At 40.7% G+C, this 22182-nt stretch overlaps 1 protein-coding gene across 1 annotated transcript in view; it reads left to right on the forward strand.

Annotated features, from left to right (window-relative positions):
* Window positions 1–188: 188 nt before the first annotated feature.
* The window catches only part of CD109 (CD109 molecule), a 77481-nt gene continuing 55487 nt past the window's right edge, over window positions 189–22182 (forward strand). Inside the window, exons 1-4 of the mRNA XM_026844076.1 lie at window positions 189–600; window positions 15880–15908; window positions 19532–19762; window positions 19914–20039. Coding sequence (XP_026699877.1) covers window positions 189–600; window positions 15880–15908; window positions 19532–19762; window positions 19914–20039 — 798 coding nt within the window. The remainder of the gene's footprint in view (window positions 601–15879; window positions 15909–19531; window positions 19763–19913; window positions 20040–22182) is intronic.

The following is a 22182-nucleotide window of genomic DNA, read 5'->3' on the forward strand; positions in this document are numbered from 1 at the left end:
CGGCTGCGGGGAGCTGCGGCAGCATCGCCAGCGCGGCGGCGGGGCCTGGTTTTGTTTAATTCCTGCACCTGCCGAGCACAAAAGCTCGCCGGGCTCGTGGTGACGGGCTGCTCAGCTATTTTGACTCCTTCTTCCCGCCGCAGCGGCAATATTTGGATCAGCGGAGAGCTTCCCTCCCCGAGCAGGAGATGATAGCCCAGCCCACGGCGGCAGAGCCGGGACTGGGAGCCTGTCCGTCCGTCCGTCCGTCCGTCCGTGCGTGCGGCGGGCAGGGAGCGCTGCCCCCTCCCCGTCCTGCACAGCCTGGGCGCGCTCGGTGGCGCCGGGCGAGCGAGCATCATCCCTCCAGCCCCCGCCGCGGAGTGTGGACGCTGTTACTTTCTGGGGGATTGTGTTTCACTCCCTGCCCTTTCTCCCTCTGCCCCTTTGGGTTTTCCAGGCCTACGTTCCTGGTGGCAGTTCCCTGGAACATCAGGCCTGGAGCAAACGTGACTGTTGGGGTAACTCTGCTGCCGGACAGCCCAGCCCAGGTCACTGTAAGGGGAGAAGTGATCAGAGATAACGAGACAATCTTGAGAGGGGAAATGGTCTTTGAGAAAGGTAAGAGAATAAAGTTGGCCTGGAAGGATTTAGATTTGCATTCTGCCACAAATACTTGGTTGTTCCCAAAATACCACGGCTTCTAAACAGTACTAAAGTAGGAACTTTAGTTTACCAAGTAGGGATCACTTACGGGAAAACAATCTTGTACTCTGCTGGCTCTGCGTGCAGGTGGGCAGCTGCGCTGGATAAATGAGTGGTTGCATGGGTGTGCTAACTCATTGTAAACTCTGACAGTAATCAGGTAGTAGCAGAGTGTGATGGTTGTGGGGTTTCTGAGGAGCAGGGAAGCACTCTGGTCAATGTAGTGGGGCCATAAAGAAGAAGTAGTAGAGGAAGAGGTGTTCATTGCTAGGCTTAAGGCGCAAGGTGGAAGCAAGCGGGGTAATGGTAAGGGTGGAACAAAAGGTAAGACAGCATCTGGAGCTGGCTGCTTCTTATGCCCTAAGAAAGAGGGTACCTGAGGACAATAGGAAAGTGGAGGTGACCATGTCAGACACCATTACATGGAAGCTCTGTGTATTTGCAGAAACAGAAGGTTCTGAGAATTAAGAAATGAATTGTAAGACAGGTTGGGGACTGAATATAAGTGCACCTTAGAGCAGGCTGATTTAATAATGTATGCCCCCTGGGCAGCAGTAGAGGATGTGGTGGCATTTCTGAGTAGCTGAAGAACTGTGATATCCTGGTCAGTGTTCCTTTTTTTAAAGGCCCTCACAGGAAAGAAAATATTTTGTCTGGTTAATCTAGCTTTCAAACTGCTCTTAGTATGAAGCAATATAAATGACACCCAAACTCTAGCTTTGTATTTGTCAAAAGTAGAGTCTGGGGGCAGTATGAGGTCCTAGAAAAATCTACCCTGTTCTAATGCGCTTTCTTCTTGTTGAGGTCAATTAGTTTTTCTATGAATTTCTTATTGTTAATGCAGATGCCTTCATTGGAAGCATCATATTTTCAGTTCAAAGCCTTCATGAAAGCCCACCTCTCTTCACAACCTTTAGGGGAGACTGAGGCTTTGAGTGTGATGGAGTGCATTTGACCAGATAAAAAATTAATGGCCCCATGATGCAGAAAAGCATATCTGATCACAGGTCTTCTTGCTATTTCAAATATTCTGAAAAAGTTGTCCAGAACTATGTATTAGCAGGTTTTACTTCAGGTTGGGTATTGTTTATCCACTCTAATTTTATGTTGTTATCAGGTATATGTCATCCAGCAGCCAGTGTAAAAGCATAAATCTGAGGCAAATTTCCTGTAGTGCTATAGCTAATTAAAAAAAAAAAAAAGTGTTCATTTCTGATTTAAATAAAGTTTATACACCTGCTCTATTAGTGACCAAATCTAACACTAATAGTTGTGGTGATGTATGCCTAAGGCAGTTACTTTAGGAGGGCAGATTTGTTAGCACCTAAAATCTGCATGCAAGTAAACCAGACTGGCTGTCATGCCTACAGTCCTTAATTGTAAGTCTGCATAACACACTACATGCCATATTTAGATTTGGCTTGTTCAAAAGTACAGACCAAGCCTATTGGACTAGACATAGCAGAGGATTCAGCAGTGGATAAAGGAACATTCTTATGCTGTGGAGAAAACTTTGATGCATTTGTTATGCTATTAGTAGTAAGCTTGCCTTTTTAACTTCACAATTCCTCATCAAACCTTTCTTGACAGTATTTTGATACAAAACCAAAAGCAAACCAACTGATGTATTGTTTTTAAAAGAAAAAAACTGTCTTCTCCTTTTCTTCCTCTTAACTATACTGGCTTTTATTTCCTGCTTCTGTTCTGCTTAACATAAAGTTCAGTGAGCCTTGCATGAGTTTCAGCCTGTTTGTTGTTGTCCTTTTCAACATTTAAAGCAGACAAGCAACTAGTAATTCCAAGCATGTGAAAATATGTGGAAATCTATCTGTACAGCACACAGAACAGTGCTTGACAATGGGGGTTACTGAAGTCAGAGAGAGTGATGGATGATCAGGAATAGGTGTGACACTGTCTCAGACTGGATATACTGAGGAAAAAGGAGAAATGCTATACTGCATTGTTTGAAGTGCATGGATTTATTGTTAATTTTTAAACTTTTTCCTGACTTTTAAATATATATTTGAATCTTTTGTGCTTTTTTACTTGATAAATGGAACAGAAAGAAAAAAAAAAGGTGCTGAGTATGCAGTGTACTTCCTCTTGCAAAAAACTTAATATATGGTACGTGGCCATCCATTCTTTAAAGTTAAGTTATATAATTCGTTAGTCACTTGTTCTCTGTGAACAGATATATAAGCAAATCTGTTATGGGCCAGGAGCAAGGGAAATGCTCTGTAACAGGATGTAGTGTTGAATGTGTGTATCCGAAGGTGCTATAGGAGTGAATCAGATGTGAATGGAGTTACTCAGAGAAAAAGAAGTTTGTCAGAATAAATTTTTCAAATTCTTCACTGAAGAACAAAACAACCTTAAGATAATACATGTAGTGATATTGTAGCCGTGTTAGACTAAGCATGTGTCTGAAGGAAGACTGGGGGAGGTTTTATTAGACCAGCTGTTGCAGTTCAAGGAAAAAACCCAAACATATCTCCAGGCACACAAAATCTTTAAATTACGTCATGGCTGCATATATTACTGCCCAGAAAACATTGCTTTATCTGTTACTTGGGCCCATTAGGTTACAGAGTGGTTAATACAGTGGTATCACTGTTACTGTGGTGCACATGAATCTGATGACTTTCACTGCTGTGTGTCTATGCAAAATAAGTATTACGGGAGGTAAGCTGTAGCTAAAGTTGTCGACTGTGCTGAATATCCAGAAAGCTGGAACTGATCTACCTTTGTTAGGCTGCAAATTCAGTGGCACTTGTTGCCTGAGCTGGCTCAATTATGCTCTATATTTTTCCTTGCATGGTGACAGCAAAAGCAGGAGAGTAACTGTTTTGAGAAACTGATCTGACTTAAAACCAATGTTTTTATTTTGTTGAATACTTTTTTAGGCGGATAGGTTCCCTGGTTTGGTGTGCAAAAATTTGTGCTGATGGAACTGAGATGGGCGCAGAGTTGGGAATGGGATGCTGGGGATGGAAGACAGGCTGAGGACACCATTTTTGTTAGTGCTGTTTAATCTTGCAGGCCGAGTTCAGCCAAGTACCTAAGCATAAGACCTACTACATACCTGTCTGGCAAAGTGCATCTGCAGTTGCTTAAATTTAAGGATGTGCTCTGGTTCTTCAGCAGTAGCTTAGTATGGTACCTGTACTCATCTAAATTAAAGGCAAAGTTATTTTTTCTTTATGTAATATAACTCTTGCTTTATATAAGAAATAGAGTGCTTACCCTCTGATCGTTGATAAAACATTCACTGTTTTAATGTTACTGGAAGTGGAATTTTCATATCTGAGTGATTCTTGGGAAATTGTCCATTAGAGAAAGGCTTTAGCAGTTGAGATTGGTTCACATCTTTATCGAGCTTTTCATATAACAAAGGGAAAGAAATATATTTATTATTAAGTGGCTAGTATTCTCTGGAGTGAGGGAGAAAGTGTGCATGCACACACATTTAAAGAAGTGCTCATATTTTGAGCTTGTCTTGATATTCCAGAATCCAAATGTACTCTAGCAAGGGAAGTTGTTTAAGACCAATGTTTTGATACAGAAATTAAGTTAATTAGATTAAATGTAGTGAAAACAGACCAACTGAATGTCTGCAGGCAGGATGTTGCTGCTACAGGTAAACTTTGTGTGAGCAGGTACAACAAAAAAACCCCAGTCTGTGTGTCGCCAGGAGAGAATAGGTTTCCATTGTCTGCAGTGGAGTCCAGAAAAACACAAAGCACTAACTAAAGCAGTTTCTGTGCACTGTATCAAGCCTTGACACATTTTCTGTGGAGATGCAGTATCAGAAAGATCCTCACCCTGATTGAAAATGACTGCAGAAGATTACAATGGCTTATGTGCAATTTGAGCTGTTATGTTTTCTAGGTCAACAAAAAAAAAAAATGGTGGGAATAACAGACAGCAAGTGAAATTTTATGCATGAATGGATAGGTTTTCAGTGATTGCAGTGAAGAGTGACTCTTGTCATACGTATTTATCCAGTCATTGATCAATAAAGATGTAGTTTGAACTGGCAAGAAGTGTTGTCTTACAGGGTTTGCTACCCAGACATTGCGATGTGTTAGTGTATGAGAAACCTTATACCCTAATTGCGAGAGCTTCTGAAAAGTCTCTTTTCCTTGGTGCTAGAATGATTTGGAAAGAGTAAGTAGCGTGTAAGTTGAAAAAACAAATTAGTTTTAAGAAAAACTTTCATGTGTGATGAGGTGTCATCATTTACCCAACTGCATGAATGTTTTTAATTCTTAAGAATAAAATTTAGTTAGAGCTTCTGGTATTTAAGGTACAGCATAATGTATTTAAGGAACAGTGAGTGAGAACTACTTTGTGAACTGGAGAATCTGGTTTACAGTAGCATGCATAGTTTGAGTTCCCTATAAATTACTTGTATGCGTTAATTAATTTGCACTGCTTTTCTGTACTTCTAGAGAAAAGTAAATGTACTTGTTAACAGAGGTTACTGAGCTAGAGCATTAATTACTCAGCTAGGATTTATGAAACGTGATAGTGTTTGTGAGAATGTCTGTCAAGCTCAGACATGTAGTGATCGCCCATATAGGCAATGGAAAATCTGCTTTTACCAGCAGGCATGTTTTGCATACTTAATAGTATGGTTCTGACCACTTAGTGTGTGAAACAGTGAAAAACACTGGGAATAGTAAGTTGTAAAGTAATAGCTAAATGGGAATGAATGGCCCAGGTATGCCAGTCCCTTTTGTTCATCTTGAGTTGCCTCTGTACCTTATTTCGGAATAAAATGACTGACTCATTGGTGACCATAAAAACCTGTGCTGAAAATCTATGGGATAAAGGATGTTGCTGGCAGTTTAGTGGGACAGCTCCTTTCTGCCTAATTCTGCATCAATACTTAAAAAGCCAGACAGCAGGAGAGCGGGAGTCCCATGACTTTGCTTCTGTAACCTCCGCCTCCAAATGTATGTGTAACTGTGCCTCATGAAAAATGAGTTATCAGATAGTCAACACATGCAGCTAACCTGTGCAAAATCAGAATGAGGGAAAAGTTTTGGGAAGGAGGTATTGGGGCTGGTTCCAGAGACAAGGGAGCGAGTAGAGAAGAGGGTGTTCGCTTACAGGCTTTCGTATTGCTAGAATACACAGAAGAAGACAAAGAAAGGTTTCTGTGCCTCTTGTTGAATCCATCCTGCTAACAGGCCCATTAAGGAGTTTGCAGAAAAATGGAAGTAGAAATCCCATCCAGTACTTCAGCTTTATCTTATTGATTGGGTGCTGTTTGAGGGAGAGTCCTTCTGTGGCTTAAGGCTTATGTGTTCGTATGTGAAGTCATTCTTGTCACCATGTTCTTCACCATATCCATCCAGGGAAAGTGTGGCAGATTGAGCGCTACAATATTGTTTCACAGTACCTTGAGAAGGGTGGAATAATTCACTCATAGCAGAAACGGTAGCAGTGGGGCAACTCTTACAGAAGAGGGAATATTACATATGCCAGTGTGGGGTTCCCTGTTGCTACTGTAAAGTGGAGGGGCTTTACATCTTTAGGAAAGGAAGAAGAGGTAAAAACAAAGTAAAGGCTGTGAATTGGGGAAAAAAGGTGATGCAAATAACAGGAATTTGGAGGTGAAATGCTATCAGAAACAAGAAGAAAGGTAATCGAAGGGGGAAAGCTCTTGAGGGACTCACATTAAAGGGAGAAGTACACATTGCCCTAACATAGTAGAAGAGTGAGAAATAAAGTAACTAAACACAGTCTTATCACTGGCCAAAAAACAAAATAAAAAAGAAAAACAAACTGAAAATGAGGTCAGATTACAGAGTTTGAACTTAAAAGGAGTAGGATGGGTAAGAAAGGACAAAACTGGAAAGGCCAAACCATGGGTAGGAAAGAATGTGAAGGATAATAAGGCAGGATTTTTAAGTATCATATTGATAACAAGAAAGCTAGCAAAGGATGTGGCTTGATACTCACTCTGATGAAAAGGGCATTAGTCAGTGATGCTGAGAGGCAGTAAGTGTTCAGTCTTCACTAAGAGGATCAGCTAACTGCCATGGAAAAGGGTTAAGAATTAAGGCAGCAAAAGAGGAGGAAGAGGTTAAAGAGTACTTTGGTAGGATAGATGTTTAGGCCTGATAAAATTGCCTGTAGAATATTTAGGGAACTGATTGAAATAATTTAAAAACGGCTAGTGAAGTTTTGAGAGCATGTGTGAAGAGAGGGGTTCTGTAAGATTGAAAACCTGCAAATAAAATGTGTTCCACTATGGGCTGGCGGGGGTTGTAGGTGAAGAAGCAGAGTATTGTTATATTTTGACTTTATTAAAAGGCTTTTGATAGTCTGGCATGGCACTCTGACAAGACTGCTGGAGAAACGGGGACAGCATGGAATACATTTGTGGCTGAATGGAAAATAATATTCACAAAGTAGGTCTTAAGTGTTTCACTTTCAAACTGGAAATGGGTTGCCCTGAAACTGTATTGTTCAGTATGACTGACATGGATGGAAAAGGGTGAATGTTTATTAGATTAGTGAAAGGGTGGCAAGGATGCTGGGAGGATGAATTAAATTTTGAACTAATTTTGGCAATATGGGAAATGATTGGGGGAAAAACTGGAGTGTGATTCACTAGGACAACTGCATAGTTCTGCTCCTGTTGAGGAATAAAGGAGCGTGCTTTTACTGGATGGGGAACATGGCAAAACAGCAGTCCTGCAGAAAAGGCTGTGTGTGTAGGGGGAAGGTAATGGTTTAAAGGTATCAAAAGCTGAAAGCTTGTAAATAATATTGTGGTGCTCAAAAAAAAAAAAAAAAAGAAAAGGCAAAGTCTGTACTCAAATGTATACACAGAAATGTTTTCTGTAAGCCATGAGAAAGTATTCTAGTAATCTTCACAGCTCTAATTAGGCAACCTGGGGAATGCTGTGCCTAATTTGGGGCACTCCTCATGGAGGCTGTGAACCAGCTGGAGAAGTTCCAGGGTGAAGAGAGGGAAAGATTGGAGATCTCTCAGGAGACAAGTTCAAACCAGACAGAAGGTGGGCCTTCACATGATGTGGAAATAAATTGTGGAACTCCATGTCCCAGGTGTTGTGGAAGGAAAATGTGATTGCACAAAGTCATGAGACAAAAGTCCATCTAGGGCTGGTCCAGTATAAAGACATTAATTTCTGCTTTTCAAACCCCAAACCTGATTGCATAAGTTAGGAAAAGCACCCAAGGAAGGGTCACTGCGTACTTGTCCTGGTTTTATGCTGTTCAGATGTCTGTCCTTGACCATTGCTGGAGGCAGGACCTTGAGCTAAACAGACTTTTAGTTTAATCCTGGGATACTCTTCTACATTCTGGGAAGCGTTTGAAGAAAGATGGGAGGAATTGGGGAAAAGTATTAGGAGAAGTGTGCTATGCACATGGATATTACCCTTCAGGTACATGAAAGGTAGCTTTAAAGAGAAAGGGGTGGGAGCTAGCAGTAGATCTCTAGATGGGTCTAGGGTGATGTCCTTAGTGGTCTCCTAATTAGAAGGACATCCAAGCTGAAGTGTTGAAGATTATAGAAGTACCTGCAGAGGCAGGAAGCAGCTGGGAAATTCTCTGCTATCTCTAACTACATGTTTGTGAAGGCAGAGTTGAGATCCTGTGTGCAGAGGCTGAATAGCACATGGCAAGAGATGATGATGGTTCAGCTGGATTCACTGCAGTCCAAATAAGTATGTGTACAGAAAATATGGCCAGAGTGACAGACCCCTTCCCCACTTCTCCAGCTTCCTGGAGGTGCAGCTGTGAGGTCCAGGTGCCTATTTTGTATGGTAGGGATTTATATTGCCTTTATTTAGTGATGAAAGAAGTCTCTGGTAATATTTTTATATATCTAAATAATTTTGTGATCTCAGAAAAGTTATGTGGCTTTGTCATCCAGACTTGGAATGCATTCCAGAAAATGGAAGAAAAACAACATGAAACCTTTTTTCACTCCCTGTAAGAGGAAACTTAAATAGTTCCTGAATGTTTTATTTGCAGTGAATGAATTTGGGAGGTGACTTAACTTTGGAATTTTGCTCCAGTTGCAGCAATTGATGCTATGAGGGTTGTATTAATACCACTAAATTGCTGGCATGGCCAGGTTTAGAGCCAAATTTTGTCCTAGTATGATTTCTCTATGTTTTAAGTTGGAATAAAACCTGCAACTTCTTTAAATTGCAGTAATAGTGGCTTTGTGTTTATTTCATGGACATCAGAATGGATAATAATGATGGCTAATAGTGCCTTGAAAGCATGATGTGCAGATGCCTCTGAGTTTGTGTATAGTCACCAAGGGAAAACTAAGTGAAGTTAATTTCCCATTTAATTGTGTAAAACACTTAAGTCTGAGATTATTCTGAGTTGTCTGCTTAGTTTCATAGACTGGATCTGACATCAAGAATGTTTTCTCTGTAGTATTCAAAACTTGTCTTGCTAACAGCTCTAAATATATGATTCATGGGAATATGGTTGTTTGGGTGTGGTAGGCAGTGATAATGTCATGCGCATGACAAAAAGTCCATGGATGGCTCTCAGAGGCTGGTCTCCTGAAAGAGTTGAAAAGAGCCTCTGGGATGGTAGCTGCTGGATAGCTGTTGGAAGGTCTCTAATTAAAGAGATGATTTAGTTTTAGAATATGAAGCAGTTTTGTTTTCCTACACAGCATGCTGTTTCTCAGATAAACCACAGATTGTTTTAAGTATTCCATTCTTGCAACTGGTGGCTCTCTGACCACTCAGCTGAGTGATAATAATAGTATAATCCATAGATTTGGTTGTTTTACTTTAGAAGATTGAGTGGAGAATTAAATCTCTGAATTATGACCTAAGTCTAAAAAGAAATTAGAAGGGCCAGTCTTCAGGAAACTTGATGCTTGCTTGTGGGGAATTGTGGATGCATCAGGGCAAGGAAAGGGTCACTCATTGTCAGCAGCGTCGGGCTGTTTGAGGGAGTAGGAGAAGGTGGTTTTTCTCAGTGGTGGATCTGGCAGTATTGGTGAGAGAAGAAGGGCTGAACTGGTAAAAGGGACAAGCAGGGAGGTGCTATGACTCCTCTGCCATGTGAATTAGAAAGGCACAGGGAATGCCATGGTGAGGGTACAGAGGAGAGGAAGGACAGCACCCCTTCTCTTCATACCTTCTGGTAAATCTGTATCTATTCTGTCCTGGCCATGAGTGTTTCTAGTTGTGCTTTCTATGGTTGGGTTTCCACCACTCTTCGGATTGTGGAGTAAAAGCAGATTGGGTAAAAATGTTTGGATTTAGCTGGAGAAGGTTTTTTGTCATTAATTGTCCTAGTTGTCAGGAAAATATCCCTATGCTCTGCATTGCATGCTGAAGCTAGAACTTGCTAACAGTAGCAGAGTTTGGTTAAACATGGCTTTAATTGAAAAAATGTCTATGCATGTTGCTTTTCCCCTGTCCTCTAGAGCTGCAGTGCCCTGTTGACAGGACCCCAGGTGATAAATTCTGGTCCAGTTCAGATTATTCCTCCTGTCCCTTTACCCCTTTCTCCATAGGCAGCGCTGCTACCCTGCCTCTCTCTCTCCCTTTATAATTTCTGAGTGCTTTTAGCCTCCAAAATTGCAAAAAGGACTAAAAAGGATAAGGGGTGGTGGAAACAGGGAGTAGGGTAATGAGTGGATGTGCAGGGAAGCGTACATAGTGCTGGCAGGCAGGAAGGGTTTAGGAAGCTTTGTGAAGCAAGTGTACACCCCTTTACTACAGGTCTCTTGGCTTCATTTGGCTTTGGATGTCAGCCTGTATATGGGTATCCACTAGCAATCCCTTTTGCATGCGTTTGAGTGCTGTATTGCCCCTTCTGTTGCCTGGCCAAAATTTAGCCATAACTTAACAGCAGTGGCTCACACTATATATTTTGGGCTACTTGCATAACTAACCAGTGCTAATTTGGGTGCTAATTTTAGCATAATAGATGAGGAGTATAACATATTTAAAGAAACCTGTGAACTTGACAGATTTGCAGGCTTTCTTTTATGAAGAAATAATGTTTTTTTTACTCCCTGGACAGTTTAGGTCTTGGTATTTATGCTTTCTTTCTTTTCTTTTTTTCTTTTTTAAACACAAAATTAATATATATTTTGGATAGGAAGAAAAATCTGGAAGGACATTGAAGACCATTATCTTTCTCTGATGTGAGTTTTTGAAATAGTCTCTGCAGTCGAAAAAATTCCATTTACCACTGCAAAGAAAATGTTTTTCTGTAAACATTTCCTAAGCATGGATATGTGAACACAGCTGCCAGAAGAAAGACGTGTCATCATTTCAGTAAATCAGCCTGAAGTGATTCCAGTTTTATTTTTCTGCTCTCACACAGGACTTAAGAAGGAATGAGGACGTAGGTAGAAAAGGTTAAATAAGAAAATCTGTAGCAATACAGCTAGAATACAGAGTCAAGACCTGTGTTTGTGTAATGTTAGAGAGGCTGGAGTGCTGCTGTACTGATTTATATTCTCACAAGCTCTAGTTCACTGTGCCAAGCCATATAGTTGTTTTTCTGGGACTTCTGTCCTTTTTGGGGAGTGGAAGCTGAAACAATTACATCTGGTCCTAGTGCTGGTGGTGTCAGCTCAAGAAAGGGTAGCATAAGTTTTTGGGTTTGGGTCAGGCCCATGCAATGGGAAGAATGTAAGATGCCATCGTTTGTACAGCTCTCCGGAAGTCTAAAAAAACATGCATGTGTTTGGCTCTGTGGCTTTTTTTCCTATTTGTTTTGGTGATAACAAGACTATTAGACCTCCAAAAAGATGGCATGATGGCAAGATACATTAAAAAGTTGACTTAATTGCCCACTGCCAACTATACTGGTGACATATCACTACTACGCTGCCTTTCGTTCGTCTTCTGCTGGACAGTCTAAATGCCAAGGACTCTGAGGAAAAGGAGGCAGGACAATGTGGTGTTTGTTTCCACAGTATTTCCATATATTTCCTCAATGCAGTATTTATTGAATGAATACAGTACGAGCTTCAGGAATTCTGTGAGAGAAATGATTTTGTGAATGACAAGGAAGGTTATTTTTCCTTGAAGGATCATGTGACCTCTGTGGGGTCTTTTTTTGGTTGGTTGTTTTTTAACTTTCCTCAAGATTAGTCTGGAATGGTCCACTGAATTTTTCCTGCCTCCTCCTGCAGCTAGGGCATGGCTCCCAGCTGGGAGTTTTCTTTAACTAATCCCTTGCAGTAGCAGGGACACGTGCTCTTGCCTGGTCTTTCCCCTCCATGGCCCACTGCAGTCATGCTGGTTAGTCTGCTGCTGCAGAGAGCAGATGTGATGAGTCAGGAGGAAGCATTTAGTGGTCTGTGACACATGGTGTAGGTGGCGGAGCTGTTCTGGGCATCTTTCTAAACCTACTTCTACTGCCTGGAGTTAGTTACCTGTAATCGTTGAGTGCTGTATTTAATAACTGAAGGGATCCCTTGCAGGGATGTACCGAAAGAGGGTGACAACTGCTGTATTTTTTGGGGACAGTGGACTCGGCTGATGACATGTGTAAATCACATGGAAGCATTACACACTGCACGTGGGTAAAAGTGTCCAGCTGCATGATAGCAGAGCTTCCCGCAGAGCAGTGCCACGTGCTAGCTCTTGGACCATGGTTAACTCTAAACTTGAGATTGCTGTACAATTAAATATAACTTTAATTCATCAAGTGGACAGAAAAATGTGGTGAATCTCAGCAATTCAGCTTTAGCATAAAGGAAATATTTTGTCTACAGCTCTTGCTTGAGCATATCCTAAGCCATCCCAGGGTGTAGCTGAGCAGAACTCCAGGGGATTTATTGCAGCTTGGTAGTCTCTGAGAACATGGGAAAATCTTGCACGGCAGGGAAATTCACTGCAATGCCAAAGAGTTTCGGATCTGCCCAGGCTGCTCAGCTCCTAACAAAATAATTACGTAGTGCCATGAATTGGAAGATTACCTCATGCCCCAGAGCCTCTTTTATGATTTTCACTGGCTGGGAATGAGACAGCGCTCTGGGCTTTATCAAGGCAGCCAGGGATGCTGTAGCTCCCTAACACCACTTCAGAAGGTAAATGCTTTCTGAGTTGCACAAAGGAGAAGTGACTGTGATTTAAATCACTCTCCTCCCCAACTGCTTCCCCCTCTGCATCATGGCTGTAATCTGGTTTAGACCTACTGTTAGGTCTTCCAGTCCTGGGAACATGGAAGAAACCTAGGATTTCTGCTTTAAGATTTCTGACTTTTGCATGCTAGTTTTTCTAGCATGGCCATCTTGTCTAGACCATGCTTTTGCTTTTGCCAAGAAAGGTTGGACCAGATGATCCCTGAGGCCCCTTCCAACCTGGTATTCTATGGTTCTGTGATTCTCAAAATAGGTGGAGGCAAGCAGGCACCACCTTGATGAGAAAGCTGCAAAGTACCTGCCCAGTAATGTGAAAGGGTGCTTTGAGAGCTGTTATACGCTGCACAGGGCAATGTGTAGCAGTCCCCTCCAGCACTCTGCCCTTGTGGTGCTGTGTACTAGTGTGTTTGCATTGACGTGGGTAAAGATGGAAATAGAAACCCTGTGGTGTGGGCTATGGTTTGAATATCAGATTTGTGCTTGGTGTCTCCCAGCGTACTGAAGTCACTGCTATAGTCGTTGCTATAATTAGCTGTGTTGGATAGATTAAAACTAGTGTGGCAATACTTACCATGTGCATATCCACTCAGATGTGTGTGGTAAATAAAACTGAGTTTCTGTTCCTTGTTAATAACTGATTATCAGCAGTGACAAAAGTATTTTTTTCTGGTGACATAGTGTGTCACATCCCGCTCTCACATAGTCTCATGGGTTGTGGTTGTATAAAACCCAGCTTTAGCACAGCCTTATTTCACAGAGGGATGGGAACTAGAGAAGGGTTAGGGTTTTAGTATAAAATTTCAGTAGATAGCTTTATACCATCTTTGTTGTGCTAGTTACCCTACATCCAGCCTCCTTTATCAGTGAAATATCATAATCCCTTAAAAAAAGAATTCTTCCTATTAACAGTAACTGTCTCTCCTGCGTTAGGAAGACAGGTTTCCTTTAGCTAAAATGATGTCTGTTTTAGTGCGATTGTTTGGGCATGGAGTTGTTTGGGTAGATGTTGGAAATAAATACATCAGTGAGTGGAGAGGGGTTTACATTGCCTGTGAGCTGGGTACTCTGCAGGACCGTGTAATTCCTCTCCTGTAGCTGGCAGTTGTCCTGTGTAGCTCTGTGTGCCAAGCAAGCTTGGCCAAGTGTGGGGCTCCCTGCTACCATGCAGTGGGGCAGGGTGCCCTCTCTGCTGGCTACCGAGAAAAGAAGTGTGTATTTTGCCTGAGACTCCTGTCTGGAAAACCTCAAAGGCCAGTGGGGTTGCTGAGAATCAACAACTGCGTGCATGGGCTGCTCTTTGAGTGGAGAGAGGGATGATTGGAAAAAAATTGTGGTTTTAACGGTAGCATAAACATGTTGTGGAAAGAAGTGTGTTGCTTAGGGGCCGATGCCACCCATCCCCATTGAGCTTTTGAATACCAGAATGAAGTACTGGAGTGTACTACCCACAAACTTAATTTGTGGCATGTGAGTCATTTGGTTTAACCGAGGTTATAATTTGAATAGATGGTACATACTGGACAGGATTTTTCCTTTAGAGCTCTGACAGCAGCCAGGACAACCTGTGTTGAGTCCATCAAGACTTCCTTTTGTTTGCCACTGTAAAAAGAAAGAATTCTTTGACTATAAAAATTAAAATTTATTGGAGTTCAAAGACCAAGTGATTGCTTCATCTTGGAATGCTTTTATGTCCAGGATCCAGAAGGACATCAATTAAATTCTTTTTTTTTTTTCTTACTCCATGAAACAAATGAGTAAAAGATAGGTATAAACCCATTGCTTTTTAGAACATATAAAAAGGTCTAACTGAATGGAATCAGCAAAAGAAAGTATGAGTTGATATGAGTCAGCAGTGTGCCCTGGCAGCCAAGAGGGCAAACCACATCCTGGGGTGCATCACACACAGCAAAACCAGCCAGTCAAGAGAAGTAATTATCCCAGTGTATTCAGCCTTGGTGCAACCTCACCTTGAGTGCTGTGTGCAGTTCTGGGCCCCACAATTTAAGAAGGATGTGAAGGTCCTTGAATGCATCCAGAGGAGGGCAACAAAGCTGGTGACAGGGTTGGAAGGAGTGTCCTATGAAGAGCAGCTAAGGACTCTGGACTTGCCTAGTTTGGAGTAAAAGACTACAAAAAGTAGCCACCTTCTAAACTACAGAGGAGATTAGTGCAAAATATCCTGTGTTTCTCTTAAGTGAAGGAGTTGCAGAATCAACCTCTTTGCAGACTCAGAGGGATGCTTTGTTCTTGGTGCAGCGCTACCTGAGAGGGGAGTCATTCTCAAGGACAGCAGTGTCAGACTGTTCAGGTAGCTCCCAACTGGGACACTGTTGGCACCCCTCAGACCATTATTTAAGTGAAGCACTGCATTTCAGTTTTTCTGGGCTGTTCTGCTCTGACTGGTTCTTTTTGAAGATTTGGGATGGTAGTGATTGTTAGGGAGTTGCTGAATCTAGTAGCCTGATGGTGGGGAGATCCTGTCTCAGACTGGGGTATTGGGTTTTGCTGCTGCTGGTGTGCTTCTGGGCTTGTGGTCATGGGTGTGTGATGGTCTGAGTGCTCCCCTGGAATAAGGCTCTGTCTTAGTGGAGTTTCTTTACCTGTCATGCTTCTTTTGTGCTCCTGCACGTGTCTGTGGAGATGAGCTGCTTATCCCATAGCCTAATGGTGTCTGACAGTGGCCTTGACAGGACTTGGGAGGAATAAATGCAGCGAGTGAGATGTTGAATGAAGTATAAACATGGTATATCAATACTGACTAATGCAGCAGTTGCTTCAGGCTGTATAGTTTTTAGTTTCATGTCCAGACAATGTTTGACAGCAGTCAGCTGACCCATAAGTTTGTGCATGCTGGCCAGCTGGTGGGAGCCACTGCATGTGTGTTAGCTGGATGGTCCATGTGCCCTGAGCTCCAGAGTTGCCGCATCAAGGGAATTTGATTGTCTGATGGGTATTACAGGCAGTGGGGGAGGAGCACTGAGCACTGCTCTTCTAATTAACCTTGATAATGTTGATGTTTTGATAAGTTTTTATAAGGTTTCTGACAGTGGTATTTCTTCTTTTTTATTCAGATTCCTTTGGGACTCTTGTTCTTCCAGTAGTAAGTATTTCTTTACTGCTTCCTTAGAAAATGTTGACTCTAACTTTTCATCAGTTAGTGTTGATGAGATGTTGTATTTTGTATGTGATCCTAGCTATTTTCACATTCTCAGATGAGTGTATTTACTGACCAATAAGCCAAGGAGTTTTCAGATCAAGTGTTCTGCAGCCTGTTACAAGTAATTATGTGATTTGGGAGCTGATTTTCAGCATCAGCACAAGCTATCATAAAACTTGAACACAGAACTTTCCTTTGTGGTTTCTTTGACTAGCTGATACCCACATCTCTATTTCAGACACAGCGTGAGGGCTAATTAGAGCTGAAAGAATTGTGCAAAGCAATAGCTGAGAAATCTTTACATAAAAATGTGTTTATACATAGTCTTCTTTAAGGATTTGGAAATGCACGTTAGGTGAAAGTACATAACAGCTAACTATACATAAAAATGTATAATATCAAATCGTGGGTCAAGTATGAATCCTGAATTTATAATCCTGGATGTTCATCTTGAAACCCAGTCTAAAGAACTATGTATTTTTGTCAGGAAAACAGTTTTACCAAAGTCTTTATTTTTTTAAACATCTGTAAGTGTATCTCTAAATCCAGTGGGTTTAAATTGTGATCTCAAATAAACTGTATATCTGATGAAATAATCTGGAAATGTTTGATAGATAGATAATCAACAACAATGAGCAGCACAGCATGATGAAGACTATTAGGTTGAAATGCATCTGTACAAACGGTAAATTAGCAAACATAGAAAATTCAGTTTAAAACCCCGAAAAGATTAAATTAACAAGTTCCTTAATATAATCTGGCCAGGTTTTCAAGTATTCAAGCAACTAGGCAAGGTGAATTCTTGCCTTTGTTGCCACTATCTGAAGTGATGAAAACTGACTCATTTTTTTAATAGTAGGATGTTTTTTTCATTTGTGTAGCCACGGTAGGCTTATATTTTGCCTAAAGTGTAGTTGGCTGGTAGCAGAAGGTGGGTAATGAGTTTCTGGTTTCAGCCGTCATCTTTTCCAGAGGAAACAGTAGCTTCCTTGTCTGAGGTGCTCGTGACGGTGGCTGGTGTGGTCAGGAGAAATACGTGAGGTGGCCTTTTTCTCTCTTACATTAGGAGTGCCAAAATGGGGATAGTAATACCATTCACTTGGGGGATGTGTTGACTAACTTAAAATATTTTCACAGCAAGTTCCTACTACCTACTGTTAAAAGTTGCCTTGCTCATATTTGGGTCGACAAACTACCTTTTAGTGAAGGAATTGGTGGGGTTGAGGTAAATAGTTACCGTTATTGTAGCAGTGACCTTCTGGAAGTGTTGTAGTAGCACGGTCTCTGTTAGCATAGTTGTGTGAACCAGAAGGTGGGTTACTTTGCACCTCAGCTGTCCTAATACACTGCCGTGGCAATGCAAACTTAATTGCCGCTGGCTTTTACATCAAGAAAGGTACAACAGAGTTTTGTCACCATGTTGCAGGAAGTTCTTCGAAATATAAAAAGTATAAAAGTCAAGGGAGCAACCTGTGCTATCTGTTGTTATTCATGATAGGAAAAAGCTACAGGAAAATATATGATGTCTCTAAATGGCATTTACAGTCTTTTAAAGAAGAAATTAAAGACAATCCTTTCAAGTATATTAAAATAGTGCTGTAAGAGCACAGTTCACTGCTATGATGAGATAAAACAAGCTCATTTTTCCCCTCATTTTGATTTTGAATGTTTGTAATATTTCCTGGGCTTCTTGTAGGAAATCCAGTCTCCTTTTCAGGGAATACACCTTTAATAGATGGTAATATTAATAAATGAATTAATTTTGAGGTAATACTTGACCGATACAGTAGCTAAGGCTGTTGCTCCTATTTAATATATTCCAGAATACTGGGTGTGGAGGTTGGAGAGTGTTGAAATATATGAATCATATGTTCTTGGCAATGTGTATACAAAAACCTGCAGTTGAAGAAAATGCAGGATGTATTTCAATGTGGAGCTTTGCACCTAAAATTTAGTTATATAAGTCCAGATTTTAAATGGGGAATCTCTTCTTCCTGTGTCATCATATGCCTGCTCCTGAGTCTGAAAGAGAGCCTGTTTATTTTTCCCCTTCCTGATTTTTTTTTTTTCCCCCTGGCTTGTTTTTAAAAACAGAAGTTCAGCAGAGAGAGATGAAGTGGTAGTTGATTCCTCTTTATAGATAAACACACAGAGAAGGAAATGTATTCAATACAGACATGTTCACCTACCTCATTTGTTACCCTGTGACATTTTTCCTTTTTTGGGAATTTCCGTTATCTCGCTGGGTGCTCTTAAAATGAGTTTTGACAGTATGACAGCCTTTCATTATAGAGCTTGGTAGGATACTTTTGAAGTGCTGTGCCTGGTGAGTTAACAGCTGTAATTTTCATTACCAGTGCAAGAGTGCTTCATTTCCATGTGTTATGCTGAAAAATGCAAGCCTGTCTGTTTTAGTTGTCTTGAATTCAGAGGTTTTTACTCCAGATTTACTGTTGTAACTGCAAACAGAAGCATGTGACTTTTAAGCTTTTTAGCAGGGCTGCGTGTTGGAATGAGCTGTGTGTTGCGTTATAACCCTATTCCTTCTTCAAAAAGACACTCCTAAGCAGATGGAGGTACAGAAGCCAGCATCTGGGCTGGGATGTCCCTGGGGTCATTCGTTGTCTGTGTAGGCTCTGCTTGAGGTGAAATTCCCATGTGTTGCAGCAGCTCTGCTTTGAGCCTTTCAACTCCTGTGGCTGGGATTTTTCCTACCAAAGTTTAGGGAACGAACCGATGCATCTGAGTTATGAGCTCTAGATTTCCTCTGTCCTCTGGAGAGTCAGAGACCTGTGAGGTCTAGATTTCTTTGCCAGTGATACCTGTTTGTGTTTATTGCCAGCACTGAAGGAACCTTCAGTGTTTATCCTAAATAAGTTAACCATATAAAATGTCTCTTCCTTTATTCCTTAATATTTTGGGAAGAATCATTATTTTACTTTCTAGATGAGTCACATTATGTGCTGTACTTACGAATCATTAAACTGAAATAAGACACAATCAGTGAGGTTTCTTTTGAAAGACAGTAACTCACCCTCATGAAATCTTCATTCTGAATTTGATCTGTGTACCACATAGGACACGAAGCTAAAGCTTTTAAAATAAGTGCAAGGTTCTTTTTATTGTTCTGTTCATCTTGTCTGCATATAGCTTCTTTAGTTCTTTTGTTTTAGGAAAATTCATTACTGAAAAACGATGAGATCAGAAAAAAATTAGCTCCCAAAATCAAACACAAGAAATTTCTAAATAACTATGAAAAGAGAGGGCACAACGTGTTTGTGTCTGTAAGTCTATGAATGGTATATGAATACGTTGATACATTGTTGAAAACCTGATTACTACTGATAATTAGATGGAGGTATGTTGAAAAGATGCTTCTGCCAACACATTTTCAGGTAATTGTTGAAATGACCCTTAAAGCTCTGAAATCATCTTTCTCTTTTTGAGGATTTACATAAGTTGACAAGTTCAGGAATATGTCAGGTCTTTGTGTCAAATTTTTTTTGAATAATAAAATCTTTAAGAATATTTTGGATATTATTTGGATATCACTATTTTCTTTTTAGCTGCCTTTGAACAGTGCTTCTGGGAATTATGAATTACTGGTGGAAGGCCATGCTGATGGCCGGCGCATCTTCTCTAACCGTACCAGCTTGATGTACATGTCAAAGAGCATCTCTGTATTCATCCAGACTGATAAATCTATGTATAAACCGGGACAAGATGTGATGTTTCGGATTGTCACTGTCTATCCTGATCTCAAACCTTACAAAGCGTCTCTGAATATATATATCCGAGTAAGTATCCACAGGAACCTAGTTATACATTGAAATTTGTCATACATTCCAAATTTGTGACAAGTAAAGGTCATATATATTGCTACCTAAATATTGGTGTATTGCTAGCAAGATCACTTGCATTTAACATGCAGCCTGACTTTTCTCCTAGGACCCTCGGAAGAAACTGATTCAGCAGTGGTTGATGGAGGAGGGCGATTTGGGCGTAGTTTCCAAAAAATTTCAGTTATCAATGAACCCTCCACTAGGAGACTGGTCCATAGAGGTGGAAGTGAATGTGAGTATTAATATTGCTAAATCACAGGGAGATTTTATTTCTTCTGATAGATATGAATAAAGTTATGTTTACTTTGGTGAAGAAAAACTAGAAATAAGCATGGATGATGAGATGAAGAAATCCTTCCCTGATGGCAAACCTAAGATATTATACAAACTTCACAAGATTTTCAGTAGTTTATGGTTTTGTAAGGAAAGATAGAAAAAAAAATTTATTTTTCTAAGGTCTGTGTTTTGATTCTAAAATAACAATGTTATTTAAAAAGTGAGGGTTTTAATATTAGTATAAAAGAAAGATCTTATACAGATTTTTTTTTTAAGTGAAATGCATTTATGTTTATTTTATGAGTATACAGAAATTTTTTGTGCCCTGCCGTGCAGACAGTCATGGTGTCAAGGGGTGTGAAATCAAAGACTCTTTACAAATCTCTTCCTAGTTTTAGGGGTGCTTCAGCTATTCACAGTAACTGAGGAGTTACTGGGGAAGAAATAACTATGCAAAATAGGTTCAATAGCCAAGCAGAACTGTTGCATAACAAAACTGGTATGATCTAGTTTGCATGTTGCTATCGATAATAGTTCTATCAGTGCAGTCCTTCAAGCTGTACACTACTCATACACCGTAGAATATGTTGCACAAATAGCTGGAGGTTTAGCTGTTCAAAACTTTGTGTGTCAGATTTATTCAGCCTGCTTTAAATGCCTGTAATTTGGGAACTGCATTTCTGATTTGGCTTGCAGTGGCTGTTCAGAGACATTTAGCAAGTACAAACAGGACTGCTTAATGTTCCCTAATGAGGGAGATGATGGGGTAGAAAGCAGAAAAACTCATGTGATCCTGTATTACTTGGGAGGGATATTTACCAGTATGAGTTATATGCTTGATAAATTTCTATAGACTGAGGTAGGTGAGGGTGATGCTCTAGTGAGTGTCAGGACTGGATTTTTTGAACACATTCTCATGTGGGTGTGGACTTGTAACTATTGTCTTTGATGGGAAAAATGTTTTATGTTGTTCCTTGTCTCTGCGCTCAGCTGCTCCTTCCCATCTCTGCACTGCTGTTCAGTAGCTTTTCAGTCACGCTGAGGCAGCTGTAGTAAAGGCTGAGATCTATAATAAAGCACGCCGGGTAAGTGACCCAGATTGAAAAACATCTCTGTGTTCTTCTTTGCCTAACCCAGACCAGTTCACTGATCTGGTTGACAGCACAGCCCCACTCACAGCTGCATAGGTGCTTTTCAGGAAGTGGGGAAGTGAGGCTCAGACATGGGAACAAAGGCTGATGACAGTGGTGGGTTCCTTCAACAGCTCACTTGCCAGGCAGAAAAGTATTTGTGAAATTTTGCTTGGACTTTCTGCAAAGTCTTGAGTAATTCTGAAGTCAGGAGGACCCTGCTGAATGAACTGCAGCAGCTGTTTTCAGGATCTGAATGAGTGCCACTCCCTTCTGAAACAAAACCAAGAAAAGGAAAAAAATAATTTTAAAATTGAAAGAAAAATGCCTTATAGTTTCATCTGGGCTAATGAAACAGCTGTGAGAAAACAGACAAGTGATGTGAAATCTTAGTAGACTGTAGTTGATGGTATTCTAAATTTTAGCCACTCAGTACTACTACAGAAGTTTAATGAGCCTGGAAAACATATGACAGGGTGGGTATGTCTCTCAACTAATGAGTAACAAGGAGAAAGTAAACAGGGAACATTTTGTTCACTGTCTCTTCTAATACATAGCTATAAGTCAGAGGTAAAGAGCAATTTCAAAATAATTAAAACAGAATAACTGAATTGTAGAGAAAGCACTGGCAGGTATTGTGAATACTGAAAACTTAGGTGGGATCAAAAAATGTCTGGACAAATTCACAGAGGTATACTCCATTAAAAATTGTTACCTAGAAAGCCCTGAGGCTTGAGCTGAGACAGCATCACTGCTGACTGCCCTGACTGATGGAGTTTTCTAGGTGTTGAACTGTTGCTGCTGAAGACTGGACACTGGCCTTCATGTTAGATCTACCAGGGTACAACCTTTCCTAGGTTGTCTTTATCATATTTACATCACATTTTTCCTGCTATTAATTTTGTAAAATTTAGGGTTTTAGCATAGAGTGTTTGGGGTTCTTAATAGAGCTCTAAATGCTTCAGTGGC

The sequence above is a fragment of the Athene cunicularia genome, assembly GCF_003259725.1.
Source record: "Athene cunicularia isolate RWA chromosome 3 unlocalized genomic scaffold, athCun1 chr3_part1, whole genome shotgun sequence".
NCBI classification, from domain to species: domain Eukaryota; kingdom Metazoa; phylum Chordata; class Aves; order Strigiformes; family Strigidae; genus Athene; species Athene cunicularia.